This window comes from Candoia aspera, chromosome 7 (assembly GCF_035149785.1).
Source record: "Candoia aspera isolate rCanAsp1 chromosome 7, rCanAsp1.hap2, whole genome shotgun sequence".
Taxonomy (NCBI): domain Eukaryota; kingdom Metazoa; phylum Chordata; class Lepidosauria; order Squamata; family Boidae; genus Candoia; species Candoia aspera.
This window is the reverse complement of record NC_086159.1, coordinates 36,244,373-36,268,332: the sequence shown is the minus strand read 5'-3', so window position 1 is coordinate 36,268,332 and position 23,960 is coordinate 36,244,373. Positions and strand designations below refer to the sequence as shown.

Sequence of the window (23,960 nt, the reverse complement as noted above, 5' to 3'; positions counted from 1 at the left end):
TCTTTCCACAATGTCTGCTGAGACTGGGAGGGGAGGCAAGATGGACAGACAGCTAGCACAGTAGGTTTAGCCATATGTCAGAAATACTATGCTCTGCTTTAGAGGGGCCCTGGTGTAATCATCTATTTTGATACCACCAGAGAAAGCACTAAACTAGAAGATCTAGCAGCACCAATGTGCTACAGGAAGTCCTTAAGTCCTGGTTACTTCCTTTCTGTAGCAATGTTACTGCTGCTACTCCTCTCCTAGTGTCATGTTGGTCCAGCAGCACAAAACAAAATAGCCATGGAGGGGAGCTCACAACCACTGGAGAGGAAGGAGCATGCCTGCAGCAGCCAAAAGCATCTAATAGGATCTGGGAAAATCCCAGCTCTTTTGCAGCATCATAAGAGTCATCACTGAAATGTCACATATTGTGCAAATAAAAGGCCAAGAGTCCAGGTGGTCTTACACATTTTCAGAGGAAGTAAATTCCCTCTAGACTTTAAAAAGACCAATGAGGTTATATTGGAAAAGATGGAAATGTGCTTCCATATGGGATCAGAAAAATCCAAAGTCAGCTGGCCTTAGCTGTGGGCTAGGGATGGGAGGAAGGCTATATCATGCAAATAAGTCCTTCAAGAACAGCTATTTAACAAACCTATATATCCCCAGGTTGGAGGTAAGGGGACATGTAGAAGTACTGTTGGTCCTACAGCGCTTTTGGATATATGGCTTACAGCCTGCAAACTTGGCATTACTACCAAATTGTATTTTACTATACTTCTACAATATCTTTCACTGCTTTTGTGTATTATATACAGTTCTAGTACTGGATTAATTTTGCAAAAGTATGAATTCAGAATCCATCTTGGAAAAGATTTAAGGATTAATTTCTGTAAAAACTGCAACATTAGATATATTCCTTTTAATATATTGGAAGTTTGTTCATATTAACTGGCTTAATTCTGGCTTGACATTGATTTTATTAACTTTGTCATGAAATGTGGTTAACGCACAGGCTTGCATTCCAGTCCCACCCCCATTAATTTTGTAATAAACTAAATCTACAGTATATATTCATCTTTTTAAACTTGTAAAATTATTTCAGCCACATTTCTGTTAGTATTTCTAGTTTAGGAAATAGGTTTTTTCCCCCAAACCTTTGGAATAAACTATGGAAATTTTTAGAACACATAAAACAATCCCGCATATGAAATACTGAGATTCAGTTCTGTTAGCTTTCACTGTTCATCTTGTGCTTCAGAATCACTGTCGTGGTGGTGGTGGTGGTGATGGGACGCACTTTTACCGGCTGCTAGAGAAAATGCAGTTGGGGAAATGGGTCTGGATTCTGGAATATGTTCCCTTCTGTATTTCTCAATGTATGGTTCAGCTACTTTCCAAACCTAGATGTAGGAAATAATTTAAAAAAAAAAAGTGAGTTAGAAGAAAAGACAAAGTCTGATTCTGGAATTCAGCAAAATATTGGAATATATGTCAAAATCACTAATAAATAGGAGACACGCTAAAATTAGGAACAAGTAACTGATGCCCTCCAGGTGTTTTGCAGTACAGGTGTCTTGCTACTGGCTATGCAAGCTAGGGCTTATGTGACCTGAAGTCCAGAATATTTAGAGGACAAGTTTTTTTATCTGAAGTTCAGACTATAGGTATGTATGCGTGCCTTCGAATCAGTACTGATTCCTGGTGACTGCCTGGACAAGTTCCTGTAGTTTTCTTGGCAAGATTTTGGATGTGGTTTGCCATTGCCTGCTTCCTAGGGCCAAGAGAGAGTGACTGGCCAATTACATAACATTTGTTCATTTGTCCTTGGTCTGGTTACTTTATGAAATGTGGTTTCCTGTTAAGTAATTCAAAGCTGAGCATGACCCTTGGCCTGAAAATATAATAATGCAATATAATAAGCCCAGCCTCCTGGAATCTCACCTCCTGCTGTCTTTCCTGGAAAACCAGGTGGGGTTAGAAAGATTTTCCTATACAGTGATTTATTATCTGCATGACACAGGAGGCATAACACTTAAAAATGGAAACATATCTGGATTCTTTTTTTTTTTGTCCCTTCAATCATGTCTGATTCTCAGAGACTGCCTGGATAAGTCCTTGCAGTTTTCTTGGCAAGATTTTTCAGAAGTGGTTTGCCATTGCCTGCTTCCTAGGGCTGAGAGACAGTGACTGGCCCAATAACTTTTCTTTGTATTTGCTCTAAACCAGTCTTTGGCTTTGGTACTAGAGATCTCCAAAAGGAGTTGCTGAATTGTAATTTCTAATATGACAGAAAGGTAAAACAATGATGCAAGTAGAAAAAGCCTTTTCAGTGATGTTCTTCCATGTGTAGAATTGTTTCCTTCCTAGAAACTGTCCTTCCTAGAAACCGTCATCTGGCACCTTCATTAACTTAAAAAAAAATCTTCCCAGCATTTAAAAAATGTAGTGCTTTTAGAGCTTTTCAGTGTTCAATTGTAGTTATATAGTTGTAGTCTTAAATTCTCTATATATGGTTTCATTTTAGTTTGCTTATTGCTTTCTACAGTATATTGACTTAATGCATTTCGCTTTTATAATATCGAATCCAGACTTTCTGATCTTTACACAGAGTCACTTTTTGCTTCATCTGGGTGCTTTATATGGACTAGGACCTGATTTTTAGAACATACCTCTTTTTCATAAATATATTTTTAAAAGAATACTGTTGATTGTGATATCTGTGATTCACACACATGGGCTGTGTGCCTGTGCAGAGCTCATTTGGAACCTTTGCGGTCTTACAAAATTTCTTAGTGGGAGCCTTTCTCTGGCACAGCACACCAGATTAGATACTGTACCATTCCCACTGACTCCTCTCAGTTTGTTGGCAGGCACCCCAACAGTGGCAAGTCGTTCGTTGATTTAGATCTCATTTTTTTCGTCACATTTTTCCACTGTATTTAAGTTTGATATAATCTGATTACATTTTAAACATTTCAGTAATGAGGTATTATAACCCTAACCTTTCTAACAGTTCAAAAGTGCTTCTTTTTTTACCTGACCAGGTTTCCAAATTAACTATGAAAGTCTATCTTATCCCTGATAAGATATCCAATTCATAGGGGTGACAATCAGTATCACTAAGGGAGCTGCAGTGTTTTGTACTTCAGTGGGTGCACATATAATCCACTTTCAGTGTTCCTCGTGGGACGTGCTGTATCAGCCTTAGGGACTGAGGTGATTCAGCAAGAGCCATGCCTAGTCATATGTATATATTTTGCAAAGGGACCAGTCATCCTCAACCAATTCAGCATGCTCCAGAAAATTCTGAATGGCTTTGTGAAGATATATACCCATTCACAGATAACCAAACAACATCAGTGCGAAATAAATTATCAATTCATGTAAGATATACCTGTCTGTGGAGTATTTACACAGAGTATGCTTTTACTGAGAGCCAGTCTAGTGGTTATGGTACTGGATTAGGAGTGCAAAACCTGAGTTCTAGTCCTGCCTTAGGCACAGAAGCCAACTGGATAACTTTTCTCTTGCCCCTAGGAAGAAGGCAGTAGTAAACCACTTCCCCAAAAGTTGCAAAAAAACCAAAACCAAAACAAAACCCTGCATGGATTTATCCATACAGTTACAGGAATAAAATCTGACTCAAAGATATTTATTTATTTATTTATTTATTTATTATGATTTTATTAATTTAATTGATTGAAGCCAGTTTGAATAGCATGCCCACATCATAAAGGCAAGATAAAAACTCCTCCCAATTTTTTCTTTTTTATTCTGAAATGCCACATCTCTACCTACCACCAACTTTATCTCTTTGGTATAAAGAGAAGGAAGACTTCCTAATCTACCCACATTTTACAGATTCTATTTTTGCTTTACTTGGTTTGAATATTTATTTTTACTGACCTGCTGATTATTTTTTGCTGATTATTTCTCATCTTGTTCTGTTTTCTAACATTCACCATTAATGAGCTAACCTAGGAAACTTTTGACACTGGAGAGCAGGTAAATATATCTGAAATAAATATGCTATTATCTTCTTGCAGTAGATGCTACAACCCTGATTCAACCTTATTTATATTGGCTGGGAAGAGTTATAGTCCTAACACATTTGGAGAATATCATTAAATATTTAATATTTATCCATTTAAATATTTTTCATAGAACAGTGTATACTAAAAACTTGTAAGGAATTAGGAGCAATTGCTTGGCATGTACAGTTATATGTCTGTTTGTCTGTCTGTGGGTATGTATGTGTATGTGTATATATATGGACTTCAGCAACTTGCCTTCTGATCCACAAGCAACCGATGAGCTGCTTCGATGTCTGGGGCCATAAAACGATCTTTCATCCAAGGCCTAAAAAGAGTCAAATTGAAATCCTAAATTTAGCCGTTAGTTTGGTTTTGTTAATATTTGGCCAATGTTCTCAAAAGCTATAATCTGTGGGAATCATTGTTTGATATACCTGACAACAGACCGCACAAGGTCATAGACTTTCTCCAATGGGGTTGTAGTCCTGAGGGGGCGTAGAAACTCAATGCCCTGGCATGCTGCAAGAAGTTCTATAGCCAGCACTAGTGAATGAAAGCAATAGGAAAGTTCTTTGTTAGCTGAAAAGAGTTTAAGGTTGTAGTTACCTTAACTCTTACCTTGAGTTACCAACTCAACAGTTGTAGTTACACAATCCAGTTGGCACTTTGAGGATGTGACTGAAATTGGACTTCTGAAGCAATTGTATAAATGTTTTACCATTTGCCAAGAAATGCAAGAAGTTGTTCTATAAGTAAAATATCAGGGAAAAAAGTCAAACTAAGACAGTACATCTATTAGGCCACTTCAAGACCACAAACTAGCATGCATTGTGCAAACTTTAGGCAACATTATAAACAACAAGTAAACAGGGCAAGCACCATGGCCATAAATCATCAACATCAAATCTTTATTACAGTCATAGACCAGCATAACATGATTTAATAATATCCAATACCATTAAGAATACATCCACACCAAGCTATTCATAATGCAGAACCCCCACAATAAAATACCTGCAGAAGAATAAAAGGGGGAAAGAAGTCTTGTCAACTTGAACTACCTTAGTAATAGCCTCTAATGAAGCACACTATGACAATCCATCTAAGATCAGCAACTAAAAACCTACTTTTGGTCTATTTCGTAGTCTTAAACCCTACATACTAGAGTCACTTACAATACCATTTCAAAGCACTGGGCTGCCTCAAGGAGCCAAAATATATCCCTCGTGATAGGCCTGCACTTTAAAAAGCTTGCTGTACCACTTAGATGCCATACTCTTCACCTCTCCTCCAGCTCATTAGAAATGTTAAAGAATTTAGCCACAGATCTTGCTGGAAACAATTGCCAGTTTTTAATTCCCCATAGATACATGGCAAAATGAATGCCAGCAAGAACAAAGTCTCGCTAAAGTTCATGCTTCCAAATCTGACTCACTGTTGAAAATGTGTGAAATTATCAGGGATCTTTGCTTTTTCTTTAGGTTCATAGCAGAAACACTCCACCCAGTCACAGCAACTGTGGGCTCGCCTCAGGGACTGATTCTCTGTTGTAGAATTTTCTGAAGCAGCCTCTGAGAAAAGCCTGCTGTGAATATGAGGGACTATGGTGGATAGGTCAATTTACTGTGGCCTTTCACCAGCATGTGTACATATACACGTATATACAAAAAGTTCTAGATATATCATAAAAATTAACAATTAAAAGAAGTTAAAAGAGTTAAAAAGAAAAAAAGGAAAGGGAGAGGAGAGGAGAGGAGAGGAGGAAAATTTAAAGGTGTCAAAGAAATGCAATTTTATTGGACAATATTTGTTGCCTTACTCTGGTAGCAGCAAGGCAAAATTTGGCTACATTATGGGTAATAGTGATCTTACAATCTGCTAGAAGATAGGAGATGTACCAGTGGTACTGTGAAAAGAAAGAAAAGGCCAAGAGTCCAGGTGGTCTTACACATTTTCAAAAGAAATAGATTCCCTGTAGACTTTAAAGAGATCAATAAATTTGTGTCTGGACAGTTTATTTAAAAACAAGATTTTGCCCTGCAAAGCAAGCAGTGAGAGAAATCAAATTTACACTGACTCACCCATCCTGCCTAGGAAACTGCAACTGAGCTTTACCTTGTTCCACATGCTCTATGACTTTAAGTGCTTTTCTTGCAGCCCATCCTCCCATGGATACATGGTCCTCTGTAGCAGCACTGGTTGAAAGAGAATCCACAGAAGAGGGGTGGCACAAGGCTTTATTCTCTGAAACTGCGGAAGCCCAGAAGGAATAAATGATGGCCTCAAAAGCAAATAATAATAGAAACAATGTCCCATCATAAACAACAGTCAGCCATGAAAGGTCTTTGTGATAATAGTGTTGTATCCAAAACTTTAGGCACTGGTCATATTGTATGTTTCAATGAATCCTGAAGTGAACAGAAGCCGACATAATCTCTACCTAGTATAGTTAAATTTGACATTTTTCTGAGTACAAGCTGAATGCATACTTCCTATTTATATGTAATTGTTTACAGATTCAAAATAAGAACATAAAGAATATGGCAGGTACAGAAATTTGAAAATGGTTCCAGTTACAATATTTTGTTATACTCCCTTTGGCAGAAATAACAGCTTCCAAATGTTTCCTGGAGCAACCTAAAAATCGTTCTATTTCTGCTTTCAGAATGTTTTACCACTCTTCCTTTCAGACGTCTTCTAGCTCAGAGATATTATCAGAGCTCCTTGCATGCACTACATGTTTGAATTTTCCATACAGATTTTAATAATATTCAAGTCTAGATACTGTGCAAGCCATTCCAAAAGCTTTATCTTTTCTTCTTTCCTATCATAGTTGGTTTTATTTATTTATTTTCTATCCTGCCTTTATTGTTTTTATAAATAACTCAAGGTGGTGAACATACCGAATACTCCTTCCTCCTCCTATTTTCCCCACAACAAAAACCCTGTGAGGTGAGTTGGGCTGAGAGAGGGTGACTGGCCCACAGTCACCCAGCCGGCTTTCAGGCCTAAGGCGGGACTGGAACTCTCAGTCTCCTGGTTTCTAGCCCAGCACCTTAACCACTAGACCAAACTGGCTCTTTGATTTGGAGGTATGCTTCAGACTGTTGTCTTGCTGAAATATTGTAGCCCAACCATTGTGGGATATTAGCTTCTAGGATATGTTTCTATATAGTTGAATCCATTCTTCCTTCCACCCACACAATATTTCCTATGCCACAGGCTGCCAGTCCCCTGAGTGGAAGATACAGTGCCACAATGTTATGCATACATATCTGGGAATAAGCCTACAAGCCACACCAGTATCTACCCTAAGAGATATTGCATATAGAGAATCATGCTATCAATGTACAGAAGTATTGGCACAGTGTCAGCTTGCAGTTGATATCACTAGATGCAAAGGGCTATGAACAAGAGAGAAATTGTCAGAAAAGCTGTATGCACTACAGTACAATCATAAGACAGACAGGATGCACTGTGTGAATTCATATTTTCCCAAGTCATTCAAATGCCTGTGGGCCTAAGTACTCACCCAAGGAAGCTGCTGTGCAATGTGCAATCATGAAACCAGAATTTAGACCTCCTTCTGTGACTAAAAACGGTGGCAACTCACTGAGTGATGGGTTACAGAGTCGTTCAATTCTCCTTTCACTAATTGCAGCAAGTTCATGGACACCAATTGCAAGGTAGTCTAAAGCCTGCAAGTTAAACAGTTTTAGACATAGGATTTTTATCCAACCCCCCACCCCCAATTCCAATATTAGTAAGTGCATATTAGAGAAAGGTATTTTAGACACCTACCTTGGCTGGGTATTCACCATGGAAATTTCCTCCAGAAATTGTCTCCTTCCGGTCAGCAAAAACCATCTTTGCCAAAAAAATTAAGAATTAACAAGACAGATTTAAAAAGGATGATTTTGATCAGATTAAACTCCATATTTTAATGTATTAATTCATTTACTTATTAAATAATACAGGTGGGACTTAGCAAATAATTTTTAAAGTAGATCTTGACTGAGAGGTAAGCTTATACCTTTTTTGATGTATAGAAACTATATGATAAAGTCAATAGGCTTGAATTTTTGAGTTTTTGCACAAATATGGAGTAGAATGTCAGTTACCAAATATAGTAAGAAGGATATAATAATGGAAATAAAAAATGAATGAGCATAAAAGAAATGTTTAGCAAATGGTTCAGTTCTGAGCAGGGAGTCAGACAAGGGTGCATGATGCCCCCTTTATTGTTTAGTGTATTTATGAATAAATATATATGGACTGCTTATGGTGATGTTAGAGGTATGTTAACTGGGATGTGAATGTGCATATACATCTTTTTGAGATGATGTCATGCTGTTGGCTGAGAAATAGAATAGTTTGCAGTGAATGTTAGATAGATTGTATGATGAAAGAAAGAGCATGGAATTAAAATTTAATACAGTATGTAAAAGACCAAGATTTGGAAGAGAAACCAGAGTGAACAATTGCAAGCTACAGTACACTTACATGGGGGAAAAACTAGAATAAATGGATGAATTTGTGAACTTTGGAAAATATTTATTAAAGATGAGAAAATGGATGAAAAATGTTTAAGATGCAGAAATGCTGGTAGAAAGACAGTGGATACTAAGTAGCTTCTTGTGAGGAATAAATGTTTGTTGAAAGAAGTTAAAATTCAGTACAAAAAAGAGTAACCAGTACAAAAGAAGTACATTGAGATAGTTTGATCATACACTGTGGAGAGAATACATGTGAATCAAACCACAAAATAAAAGTATGAAGGAAGAATGAATGGGTTGAAAACATAGAAAAGACTTAGAAAATTGAGGTTGGATAGAGTTGACAAAATCCTCAGAAAGGGAGAGGTGAGAAGTACAAAGAACAAAAGGCAATGTATAAATCAGTGTATGGATGAGGTTGAAAAAGACTGGTTGGCATAGATAGAACTATAGGAAGAGGTATAGTGGATGGTTTTGGAATAAATCAGATTTAGTTAGATTCACCTTTTTTGTCCTACAACTTCTTTTGCTTCGTAATCTTTTTATGTGCTTTGCCTAACATTGCTTAACCTGGGAGAGGATAGCATAATGGCTCCATCTATCATCTATCATCTCTCTCACACACACCCCCCCCAAATGCACTGTAACAGAACTCCTCAGGAGATAAAACCATAAATCTATTTTTGTTGACCAGTGTAAGTATTAAAAGAAATAAGGATACAGGATTGTCTGTTGCACTGTTGATCTCTGTGGTAATTACGTTCTTTACAAAAGCAATTGTGTCATTCACAACACCATGAACCTACAAGAAAAAGATAGAAGTTAGTCATTTTTTGGTAAACCATTATTCATTTTAGAGTTAACCTTCCCAACCTGTCTCCCTCTGTTTGTGTTGAACTATAACTCTCCAAATTCTCAGCCAGCATAACCAGAGGACTTCAGTTTTGAAAGGCGATTATAAGAAAAAAGCCCACCCTTTCCATCTTTGTTTACAAATGGAGCACTGTCTTCATACTAAGGTCTGATATTTTGCAAAAATTAGAAGGTATGCCGCTTATATTCATGGCATACTTCATCATTGCACATAAGTCTTACAGGATTTACGTCAGATTGTTGTTTGGTTCAGCCACATGTGTGCAGAACATACGGAGTTAATGAAAGGCAGATATTTTGTTCACTCAGAATACACGAAGGCTGAAAAATATCCCTACATAAAGTTTCCTATGCAACATGCTACACGTGTTCAATAGGTTTGCCTATATCTATAGTGCATGCAGCACTGTTTAATTGGTTGCAAGTAATCTATTCAGGAGTGACCATTTTTCACTATTGTTAAATTATTCTCTATAATTATTCAACTAATTGTTGAATTATTATTCTTTGAAATGATAATTCCATATACTGTAGATTCTAGTGCGTTCTGTGACAAATATAATCCCTGGTTGGAAAACATTTTTGCATACAGTAAAGTCTCTCTGAAGTCAACTTTAGCTCCTGGTGACTTCATGGAGACATCCATAAAATTTGTTGGCAACAATAGGAAGTGGTTTATTACTATCTTCTTCCAGGATGTTTTTTGCAAGTACTAAAGCCCTGATTTTCAGGGTAGGACCTAAGCACTACCGTAGCTCCAGTCAGGATTAGTTTTGAAGTTCAGACAAGATTGGCTAGGTGCTGTCACCTACTGAAACTGTGCACATGTACAGGCACATGCTAAACTCTCTTTCAGGTAAAGATTAAGTGAAATTTTCCTGGGAAGAATCTGGAAATGATTTATCACTGTCTTCATCATCTAGGAAGTCATTTGCTGAAATAAGTCTGCAGTCCTGGGATTTCCTACTGATTTCCAGTCCAAGTGCTTGCCTGTCTAACCTTCCTTAATTTCTCTGAGTTCAGCCAAAGTTGACTGGCTGCTGCCACTTAGTTGCATGCAGGTGATACAACTTATCAACAAGTGCAATTCCTAGGCACAACTGCTGAAATTAACAGTTTTTGTTAATGTCAGCAGTGTTATTTGTGAATTGCACTTGCTTATAAAACTAACTTCTGTTAACTTGGAATGTATATTAAGATCCTGACTACATACAGTATATCTTAAGGAATTTCTGAAACTTTACCTGAGGGCAACAACGCAATGTGTATGCATCTTGCACTCTATCACAAAATCTATGCGATTCTGTAAAACAAACAAAGCAAACAACAATTGTTTTAGAAGACCTACATTAATATTTTGACTAAACCTCCACAATGCTGAATTAAAATATGGGATTTGCATTGAAATGTTTTGAAGATAGATTATGTGGCAATCCTTTTCACTTCTGTAACTATGGATTCACATAGCAACACGTACAAGAGTATTGAATTTTAGTACCAATAATATTTTACTTTTACAATGAAGTTTGCATATCATGTGCTTACAGATAAGTTCTACACTCAGACTAAATTTATGCTGTAACATGTTTAATGTATTCTAAATATTCTATATGTGTGATTTTTTTTAGCAACAAATAATATTCATGACTCAAAGTACTACTCTCAGTGAAAAAAAAAAAGATTACATCTAACTGGATAAGTGAAGTCTATTTCTACTGCCAATGGTTACTCACCTGCTATTTCAGAAGGATGATGATCAGAGTCTAAAAGAGACCTGAATCGAAAAGCTACCTCAATCTGCCCACGATGTGGTCGCAGTGCATGAATATCTGTTTTAAAATAAGGATCAAGAGGTAACAGTTTCCCTTTGCTTTTGAAAATAACGCCTTCTTGTTTAGTTCTGTATAAGCTTAAGGCTCCACTTAAGGGAAATACAAAGCAGGAAAAAAAATAATTTAAAATTGTAATCCATTAAACTCTAGCAATGTTCTGTAGTACAGAAGATTTGGTGATGATTCATTCAGCATACTCCTATTTCTTTGGACAAATGGGACCCACAACAAAATGGTGCAGTGTACAGAGTGTTTCTGTTTGGGGTCCAAACACCATTCCTTTTTAAAAAAGGATTATTTAGTTCCATTTTACTCTTGCTCCCTCCGCGATCAGCTAGCATCGGTGCCCACTGAGCATAACCCATTCTGGTTGAGTTGTTTGGTCTCCCTCCTGTTAAAGTATTTTCCTAAATATTTTCATACTTCTGCAAAGCTTAGGATTCTTTCGAAGTTGCTTCTTGTATGTGATGATGCCGTTTTGGCTGCCCACAGTGAGAATTAGTATTGTTGAAATATATGTCATGGGTATGCAAACTAGCATATTATCATCTTCTCCAATTACATTAATCCAATTAAATATTAGCGGGAACTTTTAAAGGACTTTGGGGACTGCACCCAAGATTTGGGAGAGTCACATTTGGTTTGGGACTTCAACTTGTAGACAGCGAATATATATGCTCTGACAACCCCATCTGCCTTTTTAACTGCTTGATAATGTTTTTATCTTGTCCCAGTCTATGAGTAAAATCACCTTAAGTGATTTTACTCATAGACTGATAGTTAAGCTATCACTAGGTGTGGTTTTTTTAATCCGTTCAATCATGTCTGATTCTTGGAGACTGCCTGGACAAGTCCCTGAGGTTTTCTTGGCAAGGTTTTTCAGAAGCCGTCTGCCATTGCCTGCTTCCTAGGGCTGAGAGGGAGTGACTGGCCCAAGGTCACCCAGCTGGCTTTGTGCCTAAGGTGGGACTAGAACTCACAGTTTCTAGCCTGCTGCCTTAACCACTACACCAAACTGGCTCTCCAAAATGCTCTAAGTGTACCAAACAACTCTCTCTGAATGTAGATAAAAGATAAAAATAGGCTTTTCCTCCTTAGGCTGACACTGTTATACCACAGGCTTACATTGTGTAAAATCTGTAATACTGTTACTCATTATCTTGGTGGCAAGCTCAGGTGACTTGTAGGTGTGATCAGAAGTACGTTTTAGAATTGTTGAAGAGTTTTCTGGAATATGTCTCTGAATAAAGAACATGTGGAAAATAATGAACAAGCAAATTAACACAGAGAGAGAGAGAGACGGACCTTGGTCTATACCATGCTTTAAAAATACCAACCTGTATCAAAGGCCCTTGTTGTGCCCTTGAGGACTTCCAGTGTGAGGGCAGCCACAATGTCAGCTTGTCTAGCAATCGCACTGGCCCTTTCAACTGCTTCGCATCCCAGAGAGGTTATCATTTGTGTTCCATTGATAAGAGCCAGACCCTTCGAAGAAACAGCAAGGGTTATATTCAGCAAGTCCTTCTATTTAAAGCAGTGTTTCTCAACCTTGGCAACTTTAAGATAGGTGGACTTCAACTCCCAGAATTCCCCAGCCAGCTTGGGAGTTGAAGTCCACCTATCTTAAAGTTGCCAAGGTTGAGAAACACTGCTTTAAAGACATGTGTGTGTCCTTCCTATATGTTCCTGGCTCAAACTACACAAGATGTTTTCTCTTGTGCTTCAGCCCAAAGAAGCCTCAGGAAACTGCTTTGGTGGGGAAACAAGCTGCTTAACTCCTTCCCTCCAACCTTTGTTTAACTTGAAGGTGCTTCTCTGCCAGTCATAGCGCATGGTGTGCAAGGTTCTCCACAATTCCCCCTTCTAGCAGTCCTGCCATTTAGAAAACTCCACGAATGCCTGAGATTTCTATCTCTTGGATCTTTCACCATATAGTTAACGTAAGGCCTGTTTTCTGTAAGTATATATTCAGGGAAGGAGCAAATGCAATAAAATCTATCAAAAACACTCAAGTGTATCGCATCCAAGTAGGTAAGGAAAACGTCCACTATATCCAGCAGAGATCAATTAATCCTATACTGAGTACTGACTAGCATTCTAGCCACAGCTAAGTAAGAAGATGTAGAAGGAACTAGAGTTGACCTTGGGCATAGGGAAGGTATGAATGAGCTGTTAGTGGAGGACTTCTGGAAAAAATTGCACAGTCCTAAAAAAGAGGGGAGAAATAAACCATTTCCCTATGCCCAAGACTTTTAAGAAGATTTTAAAAAAACTTTATATTTTTTTGCAGAATATATCAGACCTCATGGATTCACTAAAACAGTGATGGCGAACCTATGACACTCATGTCAAAGGTGACATGCCACAACGTTCTGGATAACACACCAGCGTTCAACAACACCCAACAACTATTCTCCCTGTTTGAGGTTGTCATTTGTGAAAGAAACTGAACAAACAAAAGGCACCGCAACTTCCCCCACCTACCTATCTTTCTCCCATCTCTGTCCTTTTGACTACCCAACATTGGACTGCATTTTTAAAAATAAATGAATATGTAAAGAATTGTTTGTCTTTTGTTCAGGGGGTGGGGGTGAACATGCCAGCAGAGCCAAGTTAGGCATTTTCCAATTTTTTGACACACCAAGCCCAAAAGGTTCACCCTAACTGCACTAAAACAACTCAGTGCTGCATTATGTACCTATATAATAAATTATTTGCCTATTGAAACAGTGATATTAGGAAACAAACATGCATTTTATTACCTCCTTTGGCTTCAAAGTAATTGGTCTGAGTCCATGAGCTTCCAGCACCTGCAAAGCAGTACCAAGAATGCTTATTAAGTGAGAAAAGTTTTTTTAAATAAATTGATGTTCTCAGCATTCTGTCCCCAAATACTTTGAAATATCTAGCAGCCATTCATGCTAGAACAAAAATGAGGAAGTGGCCCTAACTTTCCATTCAATTTTTAGTTTTAACGTGAATTGTTGTTTTGAATTTCTAGGTTCTTCTGTATTCCTTTTTACAGAAGTTTTTTTTTTTTTACTGGCTATCACCATTTAACACAGCTGTATTGTAAGAGATGTGAGGCTGCAACGCCAGCTCCACTGTCCTTCTTCAAACTGCCCTAACTTTGTGAACTGCTTCTCCTCATTCAGGAGGTGGCTTCTATGTGTGTTTGCCTCAACACAAGTACAAACTTTCCCATGACTAGGAACTCTGAAATATCAGTGCTTGCCCTTACACAGTGACTCCTATTTACCTTCAAGCAAGCTGGAGTAGAAGCCCCTCATAGAGGCTGCTCAACACAGGAAAGTTAGTGATTTGGGAGAACAGGGCTGGCTTATGCAGCCCAATGTCTCTTACAGCCTCACTCTATTCAGGCTGCATATTGGATTAGATTATGTGCTGTAGTAATAATACAGAACACTTGGGTTTTTTGAACATATACTATGAACAGATCTTGAACTACAGTATATAAAGAACCTCCCTAGTAGGATTTTTGAAATTCTGCTGTTCTATAACAGAAGATTTTCTAGACATTCTGAAGTGGCATTTCTGTAGTTAAGATAATTTCTAAAGTGACGTTAGAGTTTTTTTTAAAAAAATCTTCCCTTTCAATGTACCCTCCCTAATTAATTTCCCATCAGCACATGTACCATTTACATTAGAAAATATCTCTCTTACGTATTTTGCATCAGCCCATCCACTCTTTGGGGACCACATCTTTCCTTCTCCAATAAGTCCCAGGGCAAGATGGGAAAGAGGGGCTAAGTCTCCACTGGCCCCGACAGTCCCCTGCTCCGGAATGTAGGGCAGGCAGGAAGCTATGGGGGAAAGTCACTTTGGTTAGGGCATCTCTTTCTTTGAGATCCATGCATTCTGTCTCCTCACCTTTAGCAGGGCACTTGAATGATAGTTCCCACTGAGTAGGGGTGCCACACATAAACCAAGTCACCCTGTTGGCTTTCAGCAGGGGCAATAGTCTCAGCTTTCTCTAGTCACTACCAATATCCCAAGTTACAGGAATGTCCAAAGTACATGGTGAAAAAAGTCAAGATGGCAACACACATAAAAAAACTGTGATCAAAGGTGAAACTTTGATCACAGCCACCATCTCAACTTTTTAAACCATACTGTACAGACAACCCCACCAGGGTTCCCCAAAGCACTTCAAGTGCTACCATTTTCTGTCTTCCACACAATTCATCATTAATTCCAATGAAAAACTTTGGAGGAGGGGGGGATAAGATCACCTGTGGGAGTGTATATGTGTGTGTGTGTGCGTGCGTGCATTTTTCAGGTGGCAGATGGAAAGGAGGGAAGGCTTCTTCAGCCAAACTCAGACAGCACCAAGAACCCAACAGTTCAACCCTGGGCTCCATGCATTCTCTACTTGAAAGGTATGGCTACCACTGTGCTAGAGCATTACATGAAAAAACTGAATATAAATAAAATTTATATTGGCAAGCATGGTCCACTTCAACTCTAACATTCTATTGCTTTATTCAGAGTGGAACCTGCTGCTTTAAAGGCACAGAGAAGGGAGAAAGATTGTGTTCCCTTTTTTGGAAGAGTTCTTAGCCCATTAGTAGGAGCTTTACTTTCTTCAAAAGGATAACAATTGCACTAAAATACTGAAGCATGAAAAAATTCAGGAAAACACTTATGTTACCATTAAATGCTTCAATGACTTGCTGAAGAGTTTCTAATGAAAGTCCACTGTAGCCTTTGGCTAGGACATTTATCCTTAGAGCTAAGAGCATACGGCATCGCTCTGGAATCAAAGGCTTCCCAACCCCTGAAATGAAAATGATCACCTCAAGATTATCAGGATGAAAATGATTGTAAAATTGCTATGAAATAGTTGGAAATGAACTCTTCATTACCTGCAGAATGCGACCGGACTAAGTTCACTTGAAGCTCCCTCAGAGAGAAAAAACCAGAAAACAGTTCAAACTATATTCTGAAACTAAATTTAATGCAAAAAAATTAAAAAGTCAAAACCTACATGTTAAGACTAAGGACATTCTTTCACTAAAGTGAAAGCTATTTTGACTCAAAATGATCATCTAGAAATTGACTATGTTTTTCACAGTTTTCTTTCATAGACATTAAAAAGAACATAAGAGACATACTGTAGCTTACTGTTTGGAATAACAGTTCGTGCAAACTTCCCAAAGCCTGTTGTGATTCCATAGACAACTGAAAGATACAGATATTTTATTTTTTTGTTTCAAGAAATAAGACTTACATTGTCATGTTTTCTGCAATCATTGTCCAGGTGGGATTAGGCATTTAGACTATCAAGGGACCTCCCAAAACATCACTTAGAACAGATAGTGGCAGCAACAAAGAAGAAGGTGGGCATGTTGAGGCCACTACAATCCATATTGTTCACTGCAGCATCCTTATTTCTTCCTCCCTTCCCAAAATGCTTTATAATCAGGGAGGTCTGGCTGGGCATGTGCATGTTTACCTGCTGCAGTCACCTCCCTTTGGCTACAGTACTGCATCATGTGGCACACCAGAAAGAATTTAATGGTACATCAGAGATGATGATGATGATGATGATGATGATGATGTCATTGGTGAAGCCCTGCCTTCATGCTACCTTTTTCATACCACCAGCTTATTGTGTTGATGGCCATGGTGACTCCTTTCCCACTCCCTACCACTCATTCTGTCCCAATGACTGCAGCATAGCTGATGGGTGTTAATACTTACTTTACTATTTTTATATTAAGAATATGTTTTCCCTTTGAATAGTGCTCATTCCAGCTATATGTATCCAGCATTAGGACAGCAGATGCAAACTCAGTTCTATTTCTGTTACCATATTGCCATGATTTGGGTTTGTAATATGTGCATTTTGTTTGTTTCAAAATAAGGTTGGCAAATGGGATTTTTTTCTTTGCTCTTAAGTTATAGGAATCTAAAATAAGAAGTGGAAGAAGGGAAATGTTGGTCTGTGCTACCCATAAGACCATTTCATGAAATGAAAGTAATGGTTACCTCTTTTTTCATTTATAATACTTTCAATAACATCTCTGGATTTTCTAACTCTAATTTCAGCTTCAGGAGTAATCTGGAAAAAAAGTTGACCTTACTTATTTTCTGTTTTAATTATGGCTCAAGGGGAAGGGGGGCGGGGAGTCAAAATCTCTCCAGATATTTACCTTGATTTTATACAACCCCTTTCCTAGATTGACCAAATCTTCTGTTGTCAAACTGTTCCCATCTAAATAAAGATACTGAACAAAAGAATTGTATTAGAGTGAAGGACATGACATCAATAATGGCATCCAACTCTAATCTGTGGAGATATTGCTAATGCTTGTGCACAAAGGTGTTGAATTGGGACCATCATAGTTTCTCTTTCATTTTTACTTATTTAATTTTTGTATTGCTCTCTCTTCTGGAGGAACCCAAAGTGGTTTATAAGAAAACAAGAAAAATAATCCTAAATTGAGCCATTGTACTAATAATTTTGTGTGATAAAGGAACTATTTTCATGTAATTAAAAACAAATTGCTAAGCTCCTGAACAAAAAGCAGGATATAAATCTAACACACACACACACAAAACTATTAGAGTGCAATGCTTATTTCCAGCATTTGAACATCAACCAATTTACTAGCCTTGAGATTATTAGGAATTCAGCATCTTCTGTTTATTCAGAAGTAAATCCCACTCTGTTGACCAGAACCTAGATTACCAGACCAGACATGTCATCCTGTTGTGGTTTATTACTAAAGCACCAAGGTTTTTTAGTCACTGTTGGAAAATTACGAAAACAAGGCAGCCTGCAAATTTATGATCTAAGTGATAGTGTAAGAAGAAAAAACAAGGATTGGGAGAGAACAGGAAACAAGCACATTTGGATTTATATTCAACCTGCCCCATCCTGGAGCAGACTTTAATTTCAGTTCCCACTATATCAATGGTCATTCTGGTTTGGGATGCTGTTAATTTGATTGCATCACATGGACATGAAATTGCTGAAGGCTGTGCTAACTCTTGATAAACCATCATTCCTCCATACCTGTTCCGGCTCTCTATATTTACTGTATCTGAAATAACATATAAGGAAAACAAACATGGCAAGTGGTGGCTTACATTTAGGATCATTTTGGAGCTTTTATTTTACTTTTGTTCATTTAAACTTCTTTTTAGGCTACTGTTATGAGCAATAAAGAGTACAATTATGCACTAAACTAAATCTTTCCAATCTAGGAATCCTCAACAAAGATAAATCTGAGGGTTTTTTTCAAAGGATACAAATGAACACCTTCTGGTTGAGATGGAATGAAGTCTGGTGACATTACATCTCCTTGTATCACTAGGGGAAAGGGAAATTAATCCTGTGAATACATAGGTTTTCTTTATTTCTATGTCCAGACCAGTCATGCCTCGCTTACCTTTTTTTGATGAGAAGCATACCCTGCATTCAGAATCAAGCACACTATATCCACTGGGAGTTGGGTGGCATATAAATTTAATTCCTCTTCCTCTTCCTCTTCCTCTTCCTCTTCCTCTTCCTCTTCCTCATCCTCATCCTCATCCTCATCCTCATCTTGCTGAATCAGTCCAAACCTCATTGTGTCATTTCTCCATGTCTCTCTATGCTTCCCTTTTTCCTAATTCCCTTATTTATAAAAAGATTTGTATGGTCACCCACCTTAGACCACAACTCTAGGCAGCTCACAACAACAATAGAACCACAAAGCAGTGAAAAAACAAAAAACATCAAAACAAGGAACCGGGTGCCTCATCCATTATCCTGGAATGCCCTCATCAGATCATCCACAGGCTTCTATCTCTACCCCAGAACCTGGGGAAACACCAGCTCTTTGTGCTCTTTTTAATAGCAGACAGAAGCATATAATTCTGTCAGACCTAAATATTAATTTATTATTTGCACATATCTTTCCCATATCGGTGCCCTACAAATATCTTGAGAATGGGTATTATGGGAATAGCAGTCCAATTTATTTTGTTAACAATACTTACAGAAGGCTGATGCAAAGCATAAGCCAAGAAACCAAGTCCTTGTATCAGAAACTTATTCTTAAAAGCTTGATAGTGGATTGGAAACAGGGAGGAGTGATACAGGACAAGCAGCATGAAGATCTTTGCTTTTCAGCTGAGACACTATTGCAGCTGAAATCTGGGGTGCTATGATGATTGTGACTGTAGATTCCTCTGACCAAAAGGTTCACAGAACCCCTTATCGGAGCATCTTCCATTGCTTCCTTATCACTGGGTCAGACTCTCTGTCACCAGATGGGAGGGGGTGTTGGGATGGAGTGTGAATTGCATTATTATGGCTAGAGATTTATGGTGGTACACATCAAGGCCAGTCAGTAGAGATACTCCAGCAACACCAACTGGGTAGGAAGCGGGGGGGAGGGTGACATACTGCCGTGGGAAGAAGGAAAAGAAAGCAATTAAGGGAATGCAGTTTTAAATGTATGTTTTAGCGGGAATTCTCCATTCGCAGCTTTACTCTTGTCCTGATCATTTCGCTTCATTAAAACAGTTAAAGGACCCAGGTCTCCTGACTGTCATTGTGTGAATGCTTGAATGAGCCAGGGCTGACATTAAGCTGTGAATCTAATTAAATTCGAGAACTCTTCCTGGGGAAAGTTACCCAGTTGAGAGTTAATGAAAAATGCCAAAACATGGAAAAACCAAAGCGAAGGAGCCATCGTCCTCAACCTCCACCGAGTGGATGGTGCTGTACGCCAAGGGAGAAGAAGATAAGGTTGAGTCAGTGGAGAGCTCCAGGAGCGGAGAAAGCGAGTGTGAAGCAGAACCCTGGCTGAACACCACCAAGTTGGAGAGCGCACTCTTCACCCTCAACTTCGCGAGAGAACCCGAAACTCCGGATATTATAGTGGAAGAGCCACAGACAGGACCCGCACAATCTGGCACGAAGGAGGTGGAAGGGAGAGCACTCCCCCCCCCCGAAGCCCAAGTGAGAGTGCTGAGCCTGGGGTCTCGAGGAATGGCAACAGAAGGCGACGGAACCCCACAAGTGATTCGGGGGTTGGAGGCGAGGATGTCAGCCATGGAAGTGATGATGCAGCACGTATCAAAAGCCCTTGACACTCTAGCCTATCCGCCAGGGGAGTTCTCCGCCCAGCTCTCCAGGGGGGCCTCACCGGATCAACGAGGTCGACAATGCATGGTAATCCCCCTGAGGATGTTCGACTCGCCAATCAGATGGAGGAGAAGTGGAGGCCACGCAGAGAGCCAGGAGGGATCGGTAGGAGCCCCTACGACAGAGGTGGTGCACCTGGGAACCTCGAAGGAGATACAAGTCAAATTCAGCAGCGACCCCAAGCAGTTGGCATTTTTCTTGACCAATGTATCCATTTACATGTGGGAGTTTGGGACTTGTTTCCCCACCGAATACAAGAAGGTGAGCCAAGTTGGAGTGAGGCTTTGCGGCACAGCAGCAGACTGGTATGTACAGCTGCACAATGCCATGGCACCTGAACTTCATAACTTAAGAGAGTTCATGAAAACCCTGAGGGAGAGGTCTGAAGACCCGCTAGATAAGATGAGGGCGAAGTCGGCCATCCAGCAACTTAGACAAGGGGGGAAGAGTGTAGCTGAGTATGCTATGGAGTTCAAAGCCCTGGCAGGGAAAGTCATAGATTGGTCAGAGACCATCAAGATTGACTATTTCAAGGGCAGCTTGCAACCAGAAATCCTGCGATGGGTGTTATGTAGAGGAGACCCCCCTCACCTTAAAGGAATGGATCTGCCTAGCTGGAGAAGTCGAGAACACCCAGTACCAATTCCGAAGGCAACTGAGAGCGCAGACAGCGGGGAGGAATACCGGGGCTCCCTTTGCGCAGAGAAGGCTGTTCCGCAAGAGAGATGAAACTTTCTACAGATTCAATTCTTAGGATGGATTACGAACAGGCAAAACTGACCCTGAAGCAAAGGATAAAGGACATAGAGAGACAAACGGACTTACAGAAGGCTCCTCATTTCCTATCTTCAGAGCATAATAAATATATTGTCAATATTGCTAACTACCTTTCTCAACTCGAAATTCCTAGCCAGTGGAAAGCTTTCTCCCTAGCTTGAAGTCATGCACTCCCTTCTGCAGTCTTGGAAGGCAGATACAAAAAAATCCCAATAGCTGCAAGGCGGTGCCCTTGTAACAATGGAGAGATAGAAACTACAGACCACGTGCTTCTCCGTTGTCCTTTTTATAAAGAGCTCAGGAGTAAACTAATATTACCTTTGATTAGTAAATGCCCTAGATGGAAAGATATAGATTGTATGCAAATGTTACTTATAGATGAATATCCAACTGTCACGGCGCAAGTAGCCAGATTCTGCGCAGCTGCTATGAAGATACGTCAGATTATGATTGGAAAAATGTAGTAATGTATCCCTTGTAATAACTTTGTGGTCTATATAACATATTTTATATATGATATTTTACTCTTTTTATCACTTCTTTTAATAATTTACATATATTTTTATAGACACTTATACCTGATAGAACATTAGTCATGATAATGCAAATTAATAAGATTGTTTTTAAACTTGATTAAGGGGCTTACTTACATTGTGATCCAAACACATTTTAACACTTAATTGGAACTTGTAAACTCAAATTTAAAATTATTTTAATTTAGATGGCTCATATTTTATGGCTAATGGCTAATGTGCATATTTTTATCGAATTGTATCTTGTACTGGTCAGTGACCGTAATAAAACCAATTGAACTGAATTGAATTGAGAGAGATGAAACCAAGGAATGTGCCTGGAAGAAAGGCGGCTGTTTCAAATGCGGCAAAGACACCCATCGGGCAGCAGAGTGTCCACGCGGAGGACAGAGGGAGTCAAATCTGGAGCGAAACTGACCAAGACCCCACCACCCAAGCTCAAGGGAGCTGCGGCAATCGCGCTAGCCTGCAGAGACATGGAACCCAGCCTGCTGCTGGAGTCAAGTGAGGACTCGGAACCAGAGGAACAAAAGCTGGCAGGAAATGAATTTCACCTGTTCTAAATCACGCCCGCAAGCAGGTGGAAAATCCTGGGCGCACCATGCCAGCTGCTGAGGAGGAGAAAGGAGAAGACCCACTGGTGAGTGATGACTGCCCCATGTTGCTAATCAGGGTAGAGTTAAAAAACTTAAGAATGTGCCACAAAGCCAATTTGATGGCGATGTTAGACTCTGGGGTACTAAATGCTTAATCCACCCCACACTAATCAACACACTGAACCTCAACGCTGAGAGACTTAAGCAACCCATCATTTTCAGCCAAATGGATGATTTCACTGCCTGTGGGGGTCCAGTAGAGTTTTGAACTGAAACCGTCGCCATGAGGTTGGGGGGGCACAAAGAGACATTGCAATTTATTGTGGCCCCCATAGCGAACTATTCACTCATATTAGGACTCCCATGGCTAAAAAGTAGAAAAACCCAAGTCGACTGGGGAACTGGTTCCTTAATTTTCAAAGACAGGGTTAGCAGCCCACCACCGCAAGCGCACAAGCAGAGGGATGCCCAGCTGGCAGGGGTATTGCTGAGTCAGCTGCCGGTGGGCAAGGCAGAGGCAGAGGCAGCTATACCTAGCGAATACGCTGATTTTGCAGATGTGTTTGATGAAAAGGAGTCAGACCAGTTACTGCCCCACAGAAAAACTGACTGTGCCATTGAAATTGACCCAGAGGCTAAATTGCCTAAACCAAAAATATACACCATGTCAGAAACTGAGAAAAAAGTACTCAGGGAGTTTGATAAAAATTTAGCCAGGGGATTCATCGAGCCAGCTAACTCCCCATTGAAAACAGCAGTTTAGATCTAATATATTCGGATAAGTATCTTTTCTTTCAGTCCATAAATAAGGAAAATGCATGGTTTGTAACATCCCTTCTAAAAATGTTTTTAGATATTTGGAAATAGCGGTGACTAAAATATTGCACATTTAAAGGTAAACATGTTCCTGATGTGGCTTCTCTGGACCCAAGCTTAAGACATTGTTTCCTGCCATCTTTTCCCTTTCTGACCCTCTTAATTCATGAAATTTATAGATAATTTCCCCTTGATTTACACAAGAGATTTTCAGACCTGTAATAAGCAGTTTGCTTACCGACTTCCACAAACTCATTGTCCTCTAGGACATCCTCCAGGGCATCATCCTGGTCCAGCAATCCAAGTCCTTTGCAGCACCGTACATAGAATGTTATATCTTCCACTGAAGCAAACCCTCCATTATCAGGCTTATTTTTGATGTAACGCCTCAGAGCTTCTTTTCCCAGCCATCTCACAGTTCTTGTCAAAGTTTGACAAGGGACAGTGAGCCATTCCCCTCGGACATGCACTGTGTACCTTGGCATAGCTGCCTTCAGCTCAGGGTTGTCCTGTTACTTGAGAGCTTCAGTCGAAGGCTGAGCACCACTCTGGTCTACATTCTGCAGCACAAGCCACCTGACTGGATTCTACTGTCCCAATCAGAAGACCAAAAAGCCAGCTACCCACCCACCCAGAGGTTCCCAGGCTCTGCAAATAAATCAGCATATGTACATAGCCAAGCATCTGATGAAAAACACAGAGAGGACAAGTCTACGTAAATTAAATAGACATCATAAAAATTACCTCTAGCTGGCCAAACTAGTTCTGAAACCTGCTTTGCTTTGTTTTTTGTTGTGCTTGAAAGAACTGCCTCCTAAACTCAAGTGATCCCAAACATTTGGCTAAGGCAAT

At 39.4% G+C, this 23,960-nt stretch overlaps 1 protein-coding gene across 3 annotated transcripts; it reads right to left on the bottom strand.

Annotated features, from left to right (window-relative positions):
* Positions 1-1,137: 1,137 nt before the first annotated feature.
* On the bottom strand, positions 1,138-23,676 carry HAL (histidine ammonia-lyase). Of its 3 annotated transcripts, none has more exons than XM_063308812.1 (20): positions 23,347-23,676; positions 18,502-18,562; positions 18,239-18,293; positions 17,400-17,474; positions 17,236-17,308; positions 16,359-16,425; positions 16,110-16,147; positions 15,896-16,021; positions 14,908-15,047; positions 13,986-14,033; positions 12,561-12,708; positions 11,125-11,220; positions 10,636-10,694; positions 9,240-9,320; positions 7,824-7,889; positions 7,555-7,720; positions 6,138-6,272; positions 4,457-4,565; positions 4,278-4,347; positions 1,138-1,388 (listed from the first exon to the last, which is right to left on the bottom strand). In XM_063308812.1, the coding sequence occupies exons 1-20, from the start codon at positions 23,591-23,593 to the stop codon at positions 1,224-1,226; spliced, it is 2,025 nt and encodes a 674-aa protein (XP_063164882.1). In that variant the 5' UTR covers positions 23,594-23,676; the 3' UTR covers positions 1,138-1,223. The 3 variants fall into 3 exon arrangements, with proteins under 3 accessions (XP_063164882.1, XP_063164883.1, XP_063164885.1); XM_063308813.1 differs by having other exon boundaries at positions 18,266-18,293; XM_063308815.1 differs by lacking the exons at positions 17,236-17,308; positions 17,400-17,474; positions 18,239-18,293; positions 18,502-18,562; positions 23,347-23,676 and having other exon boundaries at positions 16,369-16,781.
* Between the last annotated feature and the right edge of the window lie 284 nt (positions 23,677-23,960).